The sequence below is a fragment of the Girardinichthys multiradiatus genome, chromosome 13 (assembly GCF_021462225.1).
Source record: "Girardinichthys multiradiatus isolate DD_20200921_A chromosome 13, DD_fGirMul_XY1, whole genome shotgun sequence".
NCBI lineage: Eukaryota > Metazoa > Chordata > Actinopteri > Cyprinodontiformes > Goodeidae > Girardinichthys > Girardinichthys multiradiatus.
In genome coordinates this window covers 19287273-19307381 of record NC_061806.1, presented here as the reverse complement: position 1 = coordinate 19307381, position 20109 = coordinate 19287273, and the positions used below count along the sequence as shown (strand labels likewise).

At 40.4% G+C, this 20109-nt stretch overlaps 2 protein-coding genes across 5 annotated transcripts in view; both read right to left on the bottom strand.

Annotated features, from left to right (window-relative positions):
• Nucleotides 1–8870, bottom strand: part of pals2b (protein associated with LIN7 2, MAGUK p55 family member b) — a 32611-nt gene extending 23741 nt beyond the window's left edge. For all 4 annotated transcript variants that reach the window (XM_047383699.1, XM_047383700.1, XM_047383701.1 and 1 more), the window contains exon 1: nucleotides 8733–8870. The gene's annotated coding sequence lies outside the window, so the exon portion shown is untranslated. The remainder of the gene's footprint in view (nucleotides 1–8732) is intronic.
• Nucleotides 8871–14047: 5177 nt separating this feature from the next.
• npy (neuropeptide Y) lies at nucleotides 14048–16047 on the bottom strand. The gene is made up of 4 exons (XM_047383747.1): nucleotides 15919–16047; nucleotides 15503–15690; nucleotides 14472–14561; nucleotides 14048–14389 (listed from the first exon to the last, which is right to left on the bottom strand). Exons 1-4 carry the CDS (start codon nucleotides 15997–15999, stop codon nucleotides 14368–14370), a joined length of 381 nt encoding a protein of 126 aa, XP_047239703.1. The 5' UTR covers nucleotides 16000–16047; the 3' UTR covers nucleotides 14048–14367.
• Between the last annotated feature and the right edge of the window lie 4062 nt (nucleotides 16048–20109).

Genomic DNA, 20109 nt, shown 5'->3' with positions numbered 1-20109 from the left:
TCAAGTTCTGACTTAAATCCCATGATGGACTGACGATCTGTCTGGGGCGTACTCCACTTTTCGCTAGAGAGATAGGCAGCAGCAGCCTGACGGCCCTGACATGAGTGAGCATGTTTAGAAATTACATGGATAAATGGAAGTCCTGACTTTCCTTACAGACCAACATTTTCCAAGTCTGCAGATCATAGCCACACAATGTTTATATATCCACAGATTACAAAGACTAAATACTGTTTACCAAAGAGCACTGGAGTTCATCACAAGCTACAAAACCACCAGAGATCATTGTCTGTTGCATTTGGGTAGGATGATAGACAAAAGGTTTTTATTTATAAATCCATTCTCATTATTCTCCCACCTTCATTACATAAAGGTAAGAAAATTCCCAACCTGTTCTGTTTTGGCTTGAGTGGTGCTGAGGCTTATCCCAAATGTAGCTAGCAAGTGGTAGGGTACATTTATAAACATCACTAGTAACTAAGTATTTACACTCCAAACCTAATAACTGGCTGTGCCACTCTTTTGAATCTTTTTAGTCATTCAGAGGTGGACTCGTTCTCAACAACCAAGGCCATGGAGGTGTCATATCAAGGATACACTGCCACTGTTGCCACCACACACTACCCAGGACAAGGATATGCTCCCACCAATACGATAGTAAAATAGTAGGTTATATGTGATGCTGTGTGAATTATGTACACAACTATGTGAAGTAGACCAGAAAGGACACCTCTGTTTACTGGACTCTTATTGCCAAGCCAATTATTGGCAGCCACAATAATCATTATATAACTGACTTAAAACAGTCAGTCCTAAAAAATAATAAAGTTGTAGTGTTAAAACTCAAAACTACAAAGCATCGCTTGACTGTTGCAAATGAGCTGTTTTCTGGAGTCAACATGCATACTAAGGATGGTACATTGTTCAACAAAGGATCATATTGGCTGTTTGTAATTTTACTTTTGAAATTATAGCCACATCTTCTCATTTTGCTTGAACAAACAGGTCCCCTGCTTAAGAAGGTAAGGGGTTCGGCTGATTACAAAACAAGGATTAAGATCAAATTGGGCAAGCTTATTGGAAGTGAAGTATATCCTGTAGAAGAATGTTAATAGAGGCAGAAACCACAAAACAGTTCCTCCTCAAATCATCCGCTCCACAGAGCAGGAGCCAGGATGAACTAGTCAAAGGTCGAAAAGAAGAGATAGGACCAAACCTTAGCAGAGAAAGAGGAAGGAAGGGCAGCAACCCATTGTTGAGCAGTGAATACAAATGGGCAGAGGAGTTAGGAGATTTTCAGTCAGCAAGTCAAGGGAGAGATTCAGAGAATGAGAGCAAGGAATACATAAAAGGCAGCCTAGAAGAAGAGGAGGGAACAATCCTTAAAGATTAGACTGGGTTGAGGGAAAAGCTTCTGAAGTCCCAGGAGGATGAGAGGGAAGACATGAGAGTGTCTTGAAAGAACAAAGAGCTAGGAGTGATGACTGAACAACTTTGTAATCGGTTTCTACTTTTAACTACACCAGCTAAAGCATTTTGCTATCTGAATTCCCAAGCAAACTTTGGGGGAAATTAGCTTTCCCTGCAATAAATGCAACATATTTTGTGAAGGAACAAATTTTCATGCAACATCTACCGGAATTAAATTTTAACAAGCTAATTCATTTATTTTCCACAGTGCCCGGTTGCTGGAGATCCTCATATCTTAACATAGCTTCTGTTGGATCCTCATACCTCCTCCTGGGACAGAGATAGACAGAGGGAGGAAAAAAAACCAGCATTTGCAATTCTGGCTGCCATTGGCTGAATGAAGAAGCCAACGAAAGCCCTCTGAATGCCCCTGGTTGCCAGGCGTTCAGATGACGGACAGCTCATGGAAGAGGGATTATGAGGGAGGATCAGAGAGTTTGTTTTTGTACAAAGCATCACTGCTGTTTAGCTCAGGTTGGCGTGTGTGCATGCATATGCACAATATTAAAGGAAAAAACCCCCAGAAAAATCAATCTCTTAGTTCTCACAATTGGACTAAGCATTGTTTGGTATTAATAAAACACACACATGTACATGGGCAATCATATTGATTTATACCTTCAGTAAATATGTAAAAAGCTCTAAAATAAACCCATCTTTCTCTCAGTAACATAATCCAACATTTCCAAAGTGTTTGGAAAACCCTACTTTTAATTTGACAATTTTTTATACAGTAGCGAATAATCCCTTACTTGGAAATACTTTTTAAACAAAATTCTGAGTGGCAAATCCCCTTTAAATAAATGTTATTAAAGCATTTTTGGTAAATTTATATTTCATTTTCTTAGGTTTACCTGGGAACTTTTTAGTAACCATGACTTTCTGTTTTGCTGGGGTATAAATATAGCCTGTCACTGAGCTCCACTTCTTTTAGGCACAGACCACTTCAAATCTCTAAATCCCACTGCTAGAGGAGACGGTCTGCATCTCAGGGTACCCAAGTGTCCATAACATCAATTAGATACCACATAAAGACCAACCGGTGATGTTAGGAAAATACTTTTCTTTTCCTAACATCACAAATGTAAACATGTGACGTTTGCTCACCTCTACTGGGACTTCAACTGGAACGGTGTGCAGGGGACAAATAAAATTAGGATTGTCCGTCATAGCAACAAATACGCCAGAATGAATATGAAAAGCACCTTATAGACACTGTTAAGCACGGTGGAGGAGCTGTGGCGCTGTGGGCCTATTTCTCCACCAAAAAACCCTGGGGACCTTGTTGGTGTGCATGTCATCATCAACTCTTTTAAATACCAGATATAACTGTTAACATGGGACATTAAATAGATGTGCTCAAATCAGAGGTTGGGTTTTTCAATGCAGAACGGCTGCAGAGAAAGATTAATTTATTTTAAAGCCTTTTGTCTTCACCAGGGATGCCAACTAAAGTGGACCTCACTTTATAAATTCCCCAAAGGGTAATGCCGTCTTGGATTCTCTACACAACATGTCTACTGGTATTTGTTTCCATGCTCTGCCCTGGGATTTATAATGTATACAACACTGAGAACAGCAGTCACTTTCAATTCTTCCCAAAGGCTTGATAATCACAAAGAAGGAATCTGGACATTCGGATGTCATCCGTGGCTGCCTCTGTTCTTGAGCCCTGAGGTGTAAAGTTTATAGCTTACAGTTGAATGCAGGAAGAGTATAAAATGTATTTATTAAGGCACATTGCATTTGTGAACATATCATTCTGGCTGGCTATTCATATAAGCACTCATCCCCCTTGGCCAAGCCCTTCCCATCATGCCTCTCGCCCATCACCCTCTGCCTCCTGTCAAACCTTATGTAGGTCACTCTATGCGTTACCATAGCCGCTGAATAAGAGGATTACACTGCTACCTTTAAGACGGTTATCTTAGCAGATCAATATCGACATCATTTTCAAGAATATCCTCCAACCAGCAGTTAGCCCATTATTTCAGCTGCTGGCTACTGGACAGTTTCTCATCAATCTATCTGAAATAATGAGAATCCATCTCTGTTTAACCTTCTGTTGAGTCATTATTTGACACAGAAATCTAAATTAACACCATTTACTCCAATAAATTTCTTTCCATTAGCACACTTCATGCAAAGACAACCCTGATTTCCTGCCCGGTAATGTCCCAGCCGGTGGGATATCAGCTGGCCAAAACCTTTCAGCGGCAGTCGCACAGCAATCTTAATAATGTGCACTGTATGACATAATCTAAGCCGCCACATGGCGCTGTCTGCGTCTTCCATGGCTGCGCGGCTACCTGTAAGTGATCATTAGTATAAAAGAGAAAAGTAGGGGGAGGGAAGGGCGCAGTGATGCAACAGCACTTAACATGACTGCAAAGTTTAAAGATGAGGAAAGGGATTTTCTGTGATGTTGGGCAGTAAAAGGAAACAGTAAGGGTATTGGGAAAGACGAAATAGAGGGAAGAGATGACACAAATAATAAATGAGTTTGTCTTTTATGGGTATCTATTTAGTCTGTCTGCTTGAGTAGAGCCTGATATGATATGCTGTTTTTTGCTGATCAGCCATTATTTACTTAAACCTCTTGGTGAGAAAACAACAAGGGATGGATAGCGCTTCATTTGTTTCCACACCATAACTGTGTATTTCACTACCAAAATATTTCCCGACACCAGAATTTGAATTTGTATTTCACAAAGGACCAGCAGTTTGCAGCAAAGTGTGGGGGAGGGGCTGCACTATATTACTTTATGCCCCATAAAGCTGTAGTGGTTTTAAAACTGTAATCATTCAGACTTTGTATACTTTGATACCAGTAACCAGGACATACCTACTGCAATACTATGGTGTTTTGACTCAGATTTATCATACCTTGAGATCCTCCTACCAGCCCATGCCAGTTTGACAGAAATTCAGTCTTTTAAGAGTCTGAGGTTGCTCCTACACCTTTTGGTGAAGGCTTTGTATGACGAAAGAAGGGTATAATCTAATGCATAGGTATACTATGTAATCTTTCATCTTGATCCCTCTATTTTCAGAGAGTTGAGTAGGGTATTTAACTTCCATTTTCCTGTATTTATGTCTAGGGAGGACTAAATGATGGGTTTTCTATGTAAAATCAAAACAGTTTAAAGGCCTACATACAATTTTATTGAAAACCTGCAGTTACGCTGCTTTGTCAATGGCAACACAAAGGAAATGGCCAGCCCAACAGATTTTCTAACCCCACCCGCACTGGCCATAGGATCTATGCCAGCGAGCCCCTAAAGTTTTACACCCAATTTTAAAATTTCTCTCCACCGGGATTGGTTATTAGGTTGATTTTCTTTTTTTTAACTATGCATGTGTTCTTAGTATTTACCACTATGATTGTAAAGGTAATAAAAGCTACATAGCTACAAATGGATATCAGTAATACCAGAAAACATAAGCTAAAAAAAAAAATCAATCTCTACATCTTTAAGTTTTGATGTGCAATCTCTCTTACTAGTGGCCCCCAGCTACCCCCTTAAAGACTTTCTGAAGGCACGTCCCTGTATTGTTCTAATACTGATAATACTGATTAATGTAACTGAGTGAACTTGGTGCTTAGCCTGCAGCAGTAACTGAAGAAGACATTTACCTTCCTTTTTCCTACCAGCAATCCTGACACACAACTCATCAAAACATGAAGTTTATAACTTAGCTGTTTGTCTTCTCGACAGCTGGTTAAGTAACAGCTGTTATTGTAAAAGTTTTGAGTTAATAGTTAGGAAGAACCGGGATGGTGTTGGACAGGGGACATATTAGCTCTCTTATTCATGTTGTCCCATGTCTGGAAGGGTTTCGCTGACTTCCTCCTCCTCTTTTTCACTGCCCGTCTTCCACAGTATGAATAATAGAAGAGAAGAATCTTCAGCGTGTTGGATATGGTCTCTGACTGGCTCACTCCCATTTGTTCCTACACAAGTTGAGGGCATGTCTCCAACTTGAAATTCGTGTTTTTCTCCATCCTGCTGACAGGAAGGAAACACATAAGGGCATGGGAAGGCTTGCTCATCTTACTTTGGCAACAATAAAGGTCACTGGCTTCTGAGTAAGAACTCTCACTGGATATTCAACCTCAGGGACAGGAGAACTACTCTAATGCACTGGGCTGGTTCAGTCTCCATATCCTTCTTTTGTTTGTTATAATAGAATAAACAAATCTGGTTATGAGGGACAAAAATATCAAACCAAATTTGGATGCAACATGATCCACTCTCAGTGGTCCTTCAGCCTGGACAGTTCCTTCAGGAAGGATGTCCAGGGATGTCACAGTACGTCCAGAGGCTTCCATCCATAATGTGCCAAAGGCTAAACTGCTTATAATCCCAACCAAGTGGCACTTTGTCTTCTCTGAGTAACAAGGACCTGAGATTCCTTGAGTGCTGCTAGAGGTATGATAAGCTTGACTACAAACTTTATGTTTGTAGTCAAGCTTCAACAACAAGCCTGCTTTTAAATTTGCTTTAATGCTTTTTGGTCAGCGAACTTAAGAGAATATTTTAAAGATTTGATAAGTGTTGAATTTGTAATCAGAGGAGGGCGATAGTAGCAGTCATAATACAATGCTGCTTGGGTAGTTTAATCATTTCAGCTGCTTATATCTGAACTGGCGTTATAATTCATGCACAATGTAACTGCATACAAATACATTCACACAAAAACTCCATGGTATATTGTAGGCAGAGCAAGGGCTTACAGTGGCAGTAGCTTGGGACCCATTATCTTAGGGGACCCAAAACTTTTGGTTTTAAATAACATTTTTACGTATTTCCTCATCTGATATAGGCCTGCCATAGCTTATTTATGCTTTTTTCCAGGTCATTTTTTCACATGGATGAAAACATTTCTAGAAAAACATGTGTCCCAGCGTTTATATGAACGATTTTTAAAAATCACAAATACAAACTTCTATTTTCACACAGGCAAGTCCAACAATTCCAGAAGATGATGTACTTAACTATCAATGTAAAGTAATTTGCATGCATAAAGGGATCTCGTGTGGGTAGGGTACTAAAACTGGCTTTCGCCCAGGTGCCCACATCCTCCTAAATCTGGCCTTGGGCACAATTTAGTCAGTAAAAGTTACAGACTAACCCTCCTCTCTTTCTTGACTCTATTAGTCAGTACTGAAGTGTTGTGCACCAAATACAGCAGCTAGACCAAATAGGAAAGTCAGAAAAAAGCCCTATCAGCACAATGTAATTACAGTTGTCATCTTTTAAAGCCCTTTATCTCAGGTATTATCAGTTCAATAAATAAAGTAAGATGACATTCACTTTCTGTTGTATAGTGGATTTAAGGAACTTCCATGTTAGCTCCCTAGGTGACTTAAAAAGATCTGTTAAACAATGTGCACAAAAAAATAGTGTAGTGTAGTCAAACACAATCTAAAACAGATGTTGGTGATGGTGTGGTGGCTTGTAAGGAGGTGAGCTATATCACAATTTAAACAACTTTTTAATCAGGTTAAGACCTCTGGCTCACAATAATTATATAAATTTCCAAGTTTAAAATCAAGGAATATATAAAAAAAGGTATTTAAAAAAAGCAAGCAGTAGGCAGCCAAGATCACAGCCAAAAGTGACCGATTTAAGTTACCAATTCTGGGCATTGCGTATATATATATATATATATATATATATATATATATATATATATATATATAGCTAAAATAATCATACAGAATCTGCAGTCAAATGTTGTTCTTTACACCACTCATTTGCAGCTACCTCTTGTAAAAGGGATTTTATTCTTGAGTATTTTACTTGATTAAATAAAGGTTTAATAAAATAAAAATTTGTTTTAGACACATAGAAAAAACCTTCATGGGGAACTTTAGACATCAGCAGATGTTTTGTGCTGACAAAGGGCACCACTAAAAATAAAAAACCTGATAAACCTTTTAACTGTTTTTTTTAACCTGACCTGAAACTTTATGCTCACAAACAACATCATTGGCCCTTACGACAGGGTGTCACTGAGACATTAAAGGTGTTGTGTCCCCACTCCTCAGCTTCGGGGTGTTCCTCTCCTTAAATCCAAGGTTTCAATTATTTTGGGATCCTGAGGCAAAAAGGTTTTCAAATGGAAAACCTATTTTTGGTGGGTATGGATCATCTTTCCTAATTTTGGAAGGAAAGCTGCTTGCTGCATCAATTTTCTGTAACCCCACAGCCACATATCTATTCTAAATATTCCTGGGAAATTCTTGCTTTAGTTAAAAAAAATTTATCTGTACTCTGATTACTGTGAAATATTTCAAGATGCTGCTGTTTAGAGATGCTATGTATCTATCCATATTTGATAATGACGCATCCGGTCTTGGGGGTATAACTTAAAATGCTTGAGTATTTTTCCTTTCCATTTCAGAAAAGTAGCATTAAAAATTAATTATCTGTTCTGAAAACCAATGGAAAGGCTTTGATTTGGTTTATTTGCATTCTGTGTTTGCAAGAGGATTTCTGGCTCTAAATTATATTTTACTCAGATAGAGGGCCCACAAATTGAAATCTGCTGTTGGCCCAATCACCCTTTGGCCAGTTCTGGGTGCTGCAGTTATGTTCCCATTAACTGCCCACATAAAAAAGTGTCTGATATTATTATTCAGTACTCGTTTGCTTAAGTGGAAGAAAAAAAATCGATATGAGCATCTGGCTATGCCACAGCCAAAGCGTGAGTTCTTGTACTGCTCAGCCTTATATGACCTGACCTGCCCTGTTTATTTCTCACACTACTAGTGGAGGTAGTCTCGGGACAGTTCCTGCCTTCTCGTGTCGTGTGTCCCGCAGCTCTTTCCTCTGATACCTCTGTCAGGAATCTATGACATCTCTGACGCACGGCAGAGCGCTGGAGCCGTGCGCACAGATCCGTGCCAAACGCTTTGCGCCGTTTTTCGGCTGACCAGACCGCTATAGCCCACGCTCACACTGTTTTTGCCTCACGTGCGGCCATTTTTTTGTTACCCATCCGAGCCCATTCATTGTGGCGCGCGTACACTTCCAAACCGTGCGTCAGATCCGTCCCCATTACATGGAAGAAGAGGGGAAAATGACAAATCCGACACAAGATCTAAGAGAAAACGTGTTCTGACAGCGCAGAGAGGGTCTGCCTCTGTCAAACTATGCTGCTGCTGCGCCTCTTAACCGCGCCAAGTGTCTTTGTCTGACATTTCAACACCAATTTATGAATGAGTTCAGAAGCGTCCACGAGACGTTACTTACCTATGAGTCGTGCGCGTGAGTTCACGGCGATCGACCGATTGTCCCGGTCGGACATTCAGATCATCCCCCCCCCTTTCAGCTGTCTGTCCTGGTCCCGCAGCAGACTGCTGAGAACACTGTGCCAATCAAACAACCAGGCTCCGCCCCAGCATTGACGTCACGTCCCACAGACCAATAGCAGATGTGACTGATTACAACCATTACAGATGTAAATAGTATTCAGTTTTTATTACAATACAAGGCACCGACCATTCACATAAACACGCCTGAGCGAAACTAGAATGCACACCAATTATGAACTAAGATTGTTGGATTGTTAAGTTAGAGAGTGCATCAGGAAAATAAAATGTGCTCTTAAATATGACATTTTTAAAGCAGCTCATTTTTAAAACGTCCTGAGAGGGAACAGAGAACATACATTATTTCAAAAATATTTTACTTCCCTCTTACCCTGTTTTTGCGAAAGTATTATCACCTATTCACAGATTGTCACTTTGCAACCACAAACTTTAGTGTGCTTTATTTGGATTTTATGGATCGTACCAACACAGAGTAGTGCACTGTGAAGCTATAAGAAAATGATATACGTTTATAGCAGGGTTAGGTTGTAAAACAATCTCAATCTTTGAATATCTCTAGGTTTCTCTAGGTTTAAACTGAACCCTTCGGCCGACTGCACTGCACATGAACCTGAACACACTATCCACACAGTTAAACACGGTAGCAGTTGTTTTTCTGTTTGAAAACAGGATTGTGTTCAGAATAATTTTTAAGTGGTTTATTGTGAGACTGTGTGTTACTTTTTTAAGTCACTTCATTATGATTGAAATTTGTTTCTATTATATTTGATGAACTTAGGATCAAATGTGCTATCAGTGGTTAAAGGTACACTAAAATGAATTCTGAATATAAAAGACCTGTGAGAAAGGAAGTAAAGAAACCAGGAGACTTTAAGTGAGATTTGTAGTGAAATGTTGCACCAGCAGAGCTGCGCAGGGTAACCCCTGAATATTTCTGTTCCAGGTGGCTGTTACCTGTACCTTTTACTGTCTAGAAGCCATCTTGCATAACCAGAATAGTAATTGCACTAGAGCACTGGAAATTAAACATGTTCCTATGTTAGAAGAGGCACTTACCCCTCAGGCCACAAGAGGACGCCATTATCTGCCTATCTGAGACAATTGTTGGACCCTATCTACAAAAAATTCTTCATTTTATGTGATTGCCAGAGCATATTAAAATGGGTTTTGGTGTATTTTCCTGCTAACTACACAGACAGGGTCAACTAGCTGTTTTCGAGTAGGAGGCAAGGTGCGGCTGTACAGGTCTAAACTTGATCTCAAGAAGACTAAGGAGTGTCTGAAGATGAATAATAAACTACAGACACCAGCCAACCCCCAACAACCGCCCCGACCCGCCCCAACAACTTAAAATAATTTCATATGACAAAAGCGACATGGTGAATGCTCTAATCTAACTCCATATTCTTGTACCAGGGCTGCTCGGGGTTTTTCGGATCATTATCTAATCCACCTCATCCCAACCTACAGACAGAAACTAAGAGCTTCCAAACCCAAGGTTCACACTGTTAAGAAGTGGACTGAGGAATCAAAGCAGATGCTACAGGCCTGCTTTGAATGCACAGACTGGACTGTTTTTGAAACCTCAGCCACTGACCTAAACCAACTAACTGATGTGGTGACATCATACATCAGTTTCTGTGAGGACATGTGTGTGCAGACCAAGACCTTCTGCACCTTTGGGGATAACAAGCCATGGTTTACTCCACACCTCAGGAATCTGCGCAGGGAAAAAGAAGAAGCTCACAGCAGTGGAGACTGGGCGCGGTACAGGCAGGCCAGGAACAGACTAACAAAGGAGATCAAAGCAGCCAAGAGAAGCTACAGAGAGAAGCTTAAGAACAGCCTTTCTACTGGTGACACTTCAGCTGTATGGACTGGTCTGAGAAACCTGACTGCCTATAGGAGCCCCCCCACTCATCCTGAACAGAGTCGTCTCCTGGCCAACCGTCTGAATGGCTTCTACTACAGACATGACAAGAAGCCATTCACACCTCAAATCATCCCCTCCACATCCCATTCAGGAACAAGTTCTTCCCACAAAGCTACAAACCAACTACCTTCAGATCCTCTGCCTGCACTAAAGATCTCAGAGGAAGATGTAAACAGGCTCTTTCAGCACATGAAAGCAAAGAAAGCTGGAGGACCTGATAACGTCTTCCCATCATGCCTGAAAGCCTGTGCATATCAACTTGCTCCGATCTTCACAAGGATCTTCAACAAATCACTGGAGAAATGTGAGGTCCCCTCCTGCCTCAAACGATCCACCATCATCCCGGGGCCCAAGAAACCCACCATCCTAGGATTAAATGACTACAGGCCTGTAGCCCTGACGTCTGTGGTCATGAAATCCTTTGAGCGGCTGGTGTTGAAGCATCTGAAAGACATCACAGGCCCCCTGCTGGACCCCCTGCAATTTGCTTACCAAGAAAACAGGTCGGCAGATGATGCTGTCAACTTAGGTCTACACTTCATCCTGCAACACCTCGACCACCCAGGGACGTACGCCAGGATCCTGTTTGTAGACTTCAGCTCGGCCTTCAACACCATCATACCAGACATCCTCCACCAGAAGCTCACACAGCTCAACGTCCCAGCCTCCACCTGTCAGTGGATCAACAGCTTCCTGACGGACCGACAGCAGCAGGTGAGACTGGGGAGCATCTTCTCCCAATCCAGATCAATAAGTACTGGTGCCCCCCAGGGGTGTGTTCTATCCCCACTCCTCTTCTCCCTGTACACAAATGACTGCACCTCATCGGACTCATCCGTGAAACTGAGACTGTACTTCCTGAGGCAACTCAAGAAGTTCAACCTTCCACAGGAGCTGCTGGTCATCTTCTACACTGCCATCATTCAGTCTGTCCTGTCTTCATCCATCTCAGTGTGGTTTGGTTCATCCACAAAACAGGACAGGTCCAGACTGCAATGAATAATCAGGACTGCAGAGAGAATAATCAGGGCTGACCTTCCCTCCATCCAGGACTTATACAGGTCTAGGGTCAAGAAAAGAGCTGCTAAAATCTCTGCAGACCCCACACACCCTGCACATAAACTGTTTAGAGCTTTACCTTCAGGCCATCGCTACAGAGCACTGTTCACTAAAACCAGCCGCCACAGAGACAGTTTCTTCCCCCAGGCTGTTTCTCTGTTGAACATTCAATAGAGTACAGAACAGCATACAGATGTTGCAAATGCACCTTTTTATTATGTATGTGTATATTGTACATTGTAAATATGTATATTCTGTAATACAAAAACGAAACCAAACAGCAAAGTGTACCGAAGTCAAATTCCTTGCTTGTATGTACGAACTTGGCAATAAAGCTGATTCTCAGAATCAGAATCAGAAAAGCTTTATTGCCAAGTACGTTTTTGGACATACAAGAAATTTGTTTTGGCGTAGTCGGTGCAATACAGTACAAATTAAACAGTATAAACATATCTACAATAAAATATAAATATATGTGCACAGTTTTAAGTGAGTGAGAGTAAATATAGAGCAGTATAAGATGCAAGAGCAGCTCCTGAAAAGTTTGTTGACGTCCCTCTCCTGGATGGAAAGAGCCGTCCTCGGCGTGGGTAGGGGGCTGGTGGGGGGGAACTTCAGGGTGGGGGTTGGAGGTGCCAAGGCCCCTCTTGAAGTTGGGGAGGTGGGGGTGGTGGATTGTAGCTGCAGCTGTTGGTGGGCGTCGTGGCGGATGGTTGCAGGACTGTCCCTTTGTCTTTCAAAGCGGCAGTAGAACTCGTTCAAGTCGTTGGCGAGGCGTCGGTCGTTGATGGAGTGGGGAGTTTTCGGCTTGTAGTTGGTGATTTGCTTGAGCCCTTTCCAGACAGACGCTGAGTTGTTGGCTGAGAACTGGTTTTGGAGCTTCTCAGAGTACAGTCGTTTGGCCTCTTTCACTGCCTTGCCAAACTTGTACTTTGCCTCTCTGTATATGTCTTTGTCCCCACTCCTGAAGGCCTCTTCCTTATCCAGTCTTAACCTTCTGAGTTTAGCTGTGAACCAGGGTTTGTCGTTGTTGTAACTCACCCTGGTGCATGATGGTACACAGCTGTCCTCACAGAAGCTGATGTAGGAAGTCACAGCCTCTGTGTACTCGTCCAGACTGTTGGTAGTAGTCCTGAACATATCCCAGTCTGTACAGCCTAAACACACCTGGAGATTCTCCACAGCCTCACTGCTCCACTTCCTTGTCATCCTCACAACAGGTTTGCAGAGCTTTAGTTTCTGCCTGTATGCAGGAATCAGGTGGACCATGATGTGGTCGGATTGGCCCAGTGCAGCACGTGGGACGGCGTGATAAGCGTCTCTGATGGTGGTGTAACAGTGATCCAGAATGTAGTCCTCTCTGGTTGGACATTCTGATTGTATGTATTGCAGGTCTTTTGTATTAAGGTTTCGGATTAAACCCATCCACAAATGTCAAGGAAAGATTGGGCCTCTAATTTAACTTTTATTTGTGACAACTAATTATTCTATGATACATTTCTATTTCTTTGCACCCCTTCTACCTTAATCCTTGGTCATACTGTATCTCTTTATGGTTACATAAGCAATGATAGAAAAAAAAAATTCCAAGCCTTTCTAGACTTATGTAAAAATAATTACCCCTCTTTAAATCATGAATTGTCTGTGATTGACCAGATAATTTTTGGTTTGGTTTAATTAGTTACACCCTGGCCTGATTACTGGCAGACATCACAACCTGTCTGACAACATGAAGTAGGCTAAAATAATCAAAGCCTGATCAAAACAATTTTCAAGAACAAATGAGAAACCAAATGATGGGACTTTAGCAAACCACAATGAGAGCTGTTAACCAGAACTGAAGAGAACATGGAACAGTTGCGAACCGTTCCATTAGTTGTAGGAAATCAAAATTACTCAGAGAGCGCACTGGTGACTCAACCTTGAGGTCAGACTAAACCCTGTTTAGATGGCAACTACTGTGTCACATAGGGACCAGTTGGTTTGGGGGATTTTTTTCCTTAATAAAAGAAATTATCATCTGAAAATGGTGTTTTGTATTTATTTATGTTAACTTTGACATTAAAACCTGCTCAGTGATCAGAAACATTTAGGTGTGGCAAAATAGCAAAAACAGAAGAAATCTGTAAGGAATTAGTTTCTCATAGCACTGAACATATTTCTGTAATAACACCAATGACTCACTGAAGTGAACTTGTGGTTCACCAATTAATCATTTTGTATGCATGTACCTAAAATAAAAACAGATTCCAAAATGCTTTTATTCAAACAGTGATTGTTTAATAGCACAAATATACAATACAATCAACATGCCCCTCCTCCATGTTCTATTGGGGTTCCCAGATAATGACTAATTAAACTATTTACAATTTCATGGTTCAGACTGTACTGTAAGCTGTGTTAATTATAGCCTATACACAGACAGAGGGTGAGATAAGCTATGTGACCATTCAGACAAGCAACCTATGCAGAGACAGAGTGGTGATGCAGAACAGCAGGAACTGACAGACATATACACATGAGAGTATCAGAAGTGACCGAGGCGGAGGGCGACTGAGAGCCATCACCACAATGATGGATCGTATCTGGGGAGAGAACAGCAAAGATAAAGGTCAGCTTTCTGCTACCTCCTAAGGAGAACTTAAACACACATAAATCCATACATGCCTTGACTGTGGAAGTGTGTCTCTGCTTTCCTTCAGCAGCAGCTCTGAGACCAGTGTGTCCAGAATTTCAGGACTGGACCTCTTTCCATACCTGAAACACACAAGCGACATTAATTCAGAATCCAAATTGTTAGGCACCAGTGTTTTTATACGTATTATTATTTTTATTTACAGAATTTGGCAAAAAAAAACAAAAAAAAAACAACACGAATTATTTCCCTGCCCGTCTTTGTGTCATCTGGCCTATGTCTAATTATAAGCTCAATAACAACTGAGCACAGTCAAACCATAATCTAGGGAAACAGCAACACGAGCTGCATCACAGGAAGTTACATCTTCCCTTTCTGTGCTTTTGATGATAAGTCATATCAGACCACAGGTAACCTGGAGTGGCTAATCGCCTGCAGAGGCTTCCAAATCCCCGACATTCAGAAGAACACTGTGGGGGACTTGACAAAAAATCCTCTCAGTGATGGCAATTCGTGACAATAGAATAGAATAGAATAGAATGAAAAAGATTCTATTTTATTCAGTTATACTCAAAATGAAAATGAATAAATAAAACAAATCTGTAAAAAGGCAAATATTTTTTCCTGGCATTGTATTTAGAAAGGAGATTAATATTTGAAGAAGATGTGAAGTGACTTATTAAAATAAAAATAGATGATTAGATAGATAGATAGATAGATAGATAGATAGATAGATAGATAGATAGATAGATAGATAGATAGATAGATAGATAGATAGATAGATAGATAGATAGATAGATAGATAGATAGATAGATAGATAGATAGATAGATAGATAGATAGATAGATAGATAGATAGATAGATAGATAGATAGATAGATAGATAGATAGATAGATTTTTATTGTGTTCTGCTCTTCCTTTGCAAAAGGTAATTAACAAAATTGTTGCCAATATTAATTTTTATTGACCATTCTATTCTATTCTATTCTATTCTATTCTATTCTATTCTATTCTATTCTATTCTATTCTATTCTATTCTATTCTATTCTATTAATTAGTTCACCTCTGTCTTGTGATGAGGTTGATGTAGTGTCTCAGGGCTGAGTAGTACTTGGCCAGCTCCTCCGCTGGAGCGTCCTCCCCGGGGTTTTCCGGTTTCACCGGGTACCCCTCCGTCAAGGCTCCCAGGCAGACCAGCGCCCACAACAGGAACCCCAGAGTCCCCAGACAGCTCACCAAGTTGGGATGCATCTGGCACAGGGAAGAAAGAACCAGCCTGCGTCATATCTAAATACTCCTGCTACTGTATGTCCCCCTCTTTTTACGTGACAACTGTTCTGCAATTTGATTTGTGCTCAAAGAAGTTTAAGGTAGTGAATAATAGAATGCATGTATTTAAAAAAAAGTCGAAATAACAACAACAAATGCCGACTTTTGTTAATTTCTCAGGAAAAACTGTGAAAAATTTAAAATACTTACATTTCTCAGAAGGTCTAAGTGAGATTTGCGCGCTGCCCTGTTGTTTCTTCTCTGCTCCTCTGCGCGCTCGGTGCGCGCCATGGGGTTTATATCAGTGCGCACCAGACGCGCTGCAGAAAAAAAACAAAACGTCAGAGATCCACTCTGTTTGGCCCTGGTCTTTGCCTTCCTTCATGTGAACGTCACTGCTGATGCTCTTATTAAGGTGCGTATGTGTAGTTTGTACTAATATAACGAAAAAGCAAACTAAAAATAGAATGAGCTAATAAGCCTTGTTTCAAATGAAAGCCTGGAAAGCAAGCAGTTGAAGACAGATGTTAGTATACGAACATAATAAGGCATTTTTGCACAATGCATATATACTGAATTACACAGGTTGATAGAATTAATGGAAAATGTAATACTCCATCTTTTTCCATGTTTAGTATGTGCACGGCAAGATGCACTAAACACATATACTGAATCTAATCTTTTGAAGCTTACTGAAGTTCCTTCATGGAGGAAGCAAGTCATAAATTATTTCACAATAAGATTAAATGAGATCAATCCTCTAATCTGAAGTTGGAAAAGAATGCCAGTAATGCATCACTTTGGGCCCAGTTCAAATGGAACTTCTACACATGGCCTCCTCACCAAAAGCATACGCCCCAGGTGGTTTGACACAAAAAGATTTCAAACCGGCTCACATGCACAGCACTGAATTAGTGCATTAATTTCGTTTTGTTGCTCATTGCATCAGATGGAGAAGGAGAGAGACTGTGGCTCTCGACGTGAACAAAAGGCACAAATGTGAACATGGAGATGCGTCAACGAAGAGCCCAATCTCCATGAGACCCACTTAATAAGAAAACCCAAATAGCATTCGCAGTGAATCTGTATCACCAAGAGCTTCATTTACCTCCCATTCATAATCCTTTTGTGCAGCCATTCGCAGCCATGTAATCTGTCAAAAATCAACATTCTTAGGCAATGCTGCTTTCTAACTCTCTCAGAGGATGTGTTGAGTGCTTTTCTTGTATAGCACAGGATGCAAAGAGAGAGATGAGGAGTGTGACACAAGCGAGATTACGTGGAGCGTGGAGTCATGACTGACTGACAGGAATTGGAAGATTTACTCCTCTTCAGGAGACACATGCGCCCTTGAAGAGTCTCTTCAACAGGTATATCATCATTCACAAGGAAGCAGCATGAGCTTGCATAGATGGCTTACATGGGATTGAAGCAGATGTGCAAACACGGAGAAAAAAAGCTGAAAGATCAGAGAGCTTTGATGGAAAAATTCATCTGACGAAAGACTTTTATTTAGTTCCAGCACTTTAGACAGAGGTGACCAAATGCATGTCCTCTGAATGCACAGCTCAACTAGCTTTGAGGCAGACACGTTAAAACAGGAGTCCTTCTATGCAAGGAGTTGTTAGTAATACTGGCAACTTTGAGAAGCTGTACTTTCAAGGTACAGTACCTTGCAAAAGTATACAGATCCATTGGACATGTTCATATTTTGTCCTGTTAAAACCAAAAACATCAGTGTAGAATGGATATAAAAAGAATGTGCCTGCTTAAGTAAATGATTTTATAAATCTTAAACCCATTCATACCAGTATTTAGTAGATACAACATTGGCTGCATACCTCACGCTGAGTCTGTATAGATATTGCATGTGTTAATCATGCTAGCCCATCTGGACACAGCATTTTTCTCCATTCCTCTTTACTGACAGCTCCAGCTCTGTCCATCAAGAAATTCTCATAAGAATTGAAATCTGGGCTTGATTTGGCCAAAACAAAGCATTTACCGTCTTGTCTTCGAACCAGGTTGTCGTCCTGGACAGACAATATTTTTCTGCATTTATTTTCCGCTCTACCTTCACAAAGCTTCCTGGGCCTGCTGCTAAGAAGCATCCCCAGAGCATGATGTTGCTACCATCATGCTTCATGATGGAGAAGGTGTGTTTCTGGCAGACTACAGTGTTTGGTGTCCATCAAACAAACCGTATGGTCTGATAACCAAGCAGGTTAATTTCTGTTTCATCACACCAAAGAACCTGCTTCCTAAAGTCCCCAACATGTCTTTGGGTCATTATAAAGCAAGATTTCATGTGGTTTTTTTCCCACCCTTCCATACAGCTTTGATTGACCAACTTCTTCAGGTTGATTTTAGGTGAATTGGTGGCCTTTCTAACCCTTCTTCTTGCCCAGTCACTCAGTTTATGAGTACTAGGCAGATTAAAACAGATGCTATACATTCTTTAAATTTTGAATTTCAAAAAACCCTGTGAAATGTTCAGTGGGTTGGAAATCCTTTTGTAGCCCTTCCCTGACTTATAGTTTTCAGTGATCTTTTCTCAGAGTTGCTTTGAGAGTTCTTCATACTGTAACAATATCAGGAATCCTGATAACCCATAAACCTTCAAGAGACAAGTGTTGACACTGCTGGCATCAGCTAGGTGGTTCTTTGTTGAATTAGAACAGTGAATTTAAAGGGGGTGAATATTTTTGCCATTATTTATCTTATACAATAAGTAGTAAACACAGTTTCGAGTCTAAGTTTTAATCAGAAGAAAACAAATCTAAAATTTCCATTGAAATTAACTTTACACCAAATTACCAGAAGTAATCCACACTTGCAAAGAAATTGCAGCAAATGAGTCCATAATTGGGTGAAGGTATGGGTGAAAAATTGGAATGACACAGGTAATTATTGGAAAAAACAATTATGTGCAAAAGGTACCATAAACCAGCCCTAGCCAGGTGCCCTTTGTTTTTGAGATTTATAACGTGGAAACAACAATCAAAATAATATTCGAAAGAGCCCTGGAAAAGGCAGATAAAGTTTTTCCCAATAAAAACAATAAGTAATGGACTCAACCCCAATGGCCTCTTTGCAACCTCACTGTGCAAGACTTCACTGCTGAAGAAATAGCACATTGAAGCTTGTTTAAAGTTTGTTGCAGAGGATTTGGACAAACCTGTGAAATACTAGGAGATTATGGTCTGGTCAGACGACGCCAAAGGTAAATTCTTTGAACACCATGTTCGAAAAAAGAGTGGTTCTTGACATCACCCTAAAAAAGCCATGCCATAAAAATGATGTGTTCAATATTTATTCATCTGCTGTGTATATTTTAGTCAATTGATGTTAGTTCATAAAAATGCGCTTTAATGTTGACAATGGAGAATATTTAATGGGAAATACTTGTCAATAATATCAAAGTATATTGACCATTTCATTTATGAAAGCACTACAATAATCCAGACTTTTACATATGAAGTGGTTCATTTGTGTCCCTTTGGAATATAACTGAGCAGAATAGAAGTGTCTTTATTTCCAGGGGCCTTTATAGGATAAACCAACACAAAGTAGCACAAAATTGTAAAAAGAAGGAAAATTATACATGTTTTTCAAAAATGTTCTCGAGTTCAAAAGCGTCATAGTTTGCCCCCTTTACCTAAATACCCCTAAATGTAACCATATGCAACTAATTGCCCTCAGAAGTCACCTAAGCACCTAATAATTGCAATAATGGTGGTTCCATGTTCCATTTTTCCTTCTACTGTTGTTCATCACTTTGTTGGTCTGGTCAACAACATCCTAATAAAACACGTTGACATTTATTGTTGCCATGTAATAAAATATTGTAGATTCTCTATCATAACAATAAAAATGCAATAATACCTACAAACAGCAGAAGTTTTTCCCTAATGCTGGTGGTAAAATTACACAGACAAAAAGAGATTCACTGTTTACTGCGACAGCTTGTGCAGGCTTGAGATTTAAAGCCCCAACAGAGTTTAGTTTAATGAACCCTGAACAAAATACGCCTGTCACACAGCAGATCAGTCAACAAACACACTAACTCCCAGAGAACAAAGCAAATTGTTGCCATGCAGCCATACATCTTTGTGTCAATGTGCTCTTACAGTTTGAAAGAAGCTGTTGTCAGAAGGGCAAAAAACATAAACAGGCAAAAGGACTGATTTCATCAAATGCCACACACAGACATAGGAAAGAGAAAGCTTACATGTCAGCCAAGGTGGGCAAGGAAAAAGTAAGTACTCCCAATAATTTAGTAACTTGTAGAACCACCTTTACAAGCGAACCACCTTTACAAGAAATAATCTAAATTGGGGTTTTTCTTCGTCTTTATCATTCCCTAACATTGTTGAAGGAGCCCACTGTTCTTGAATTCAC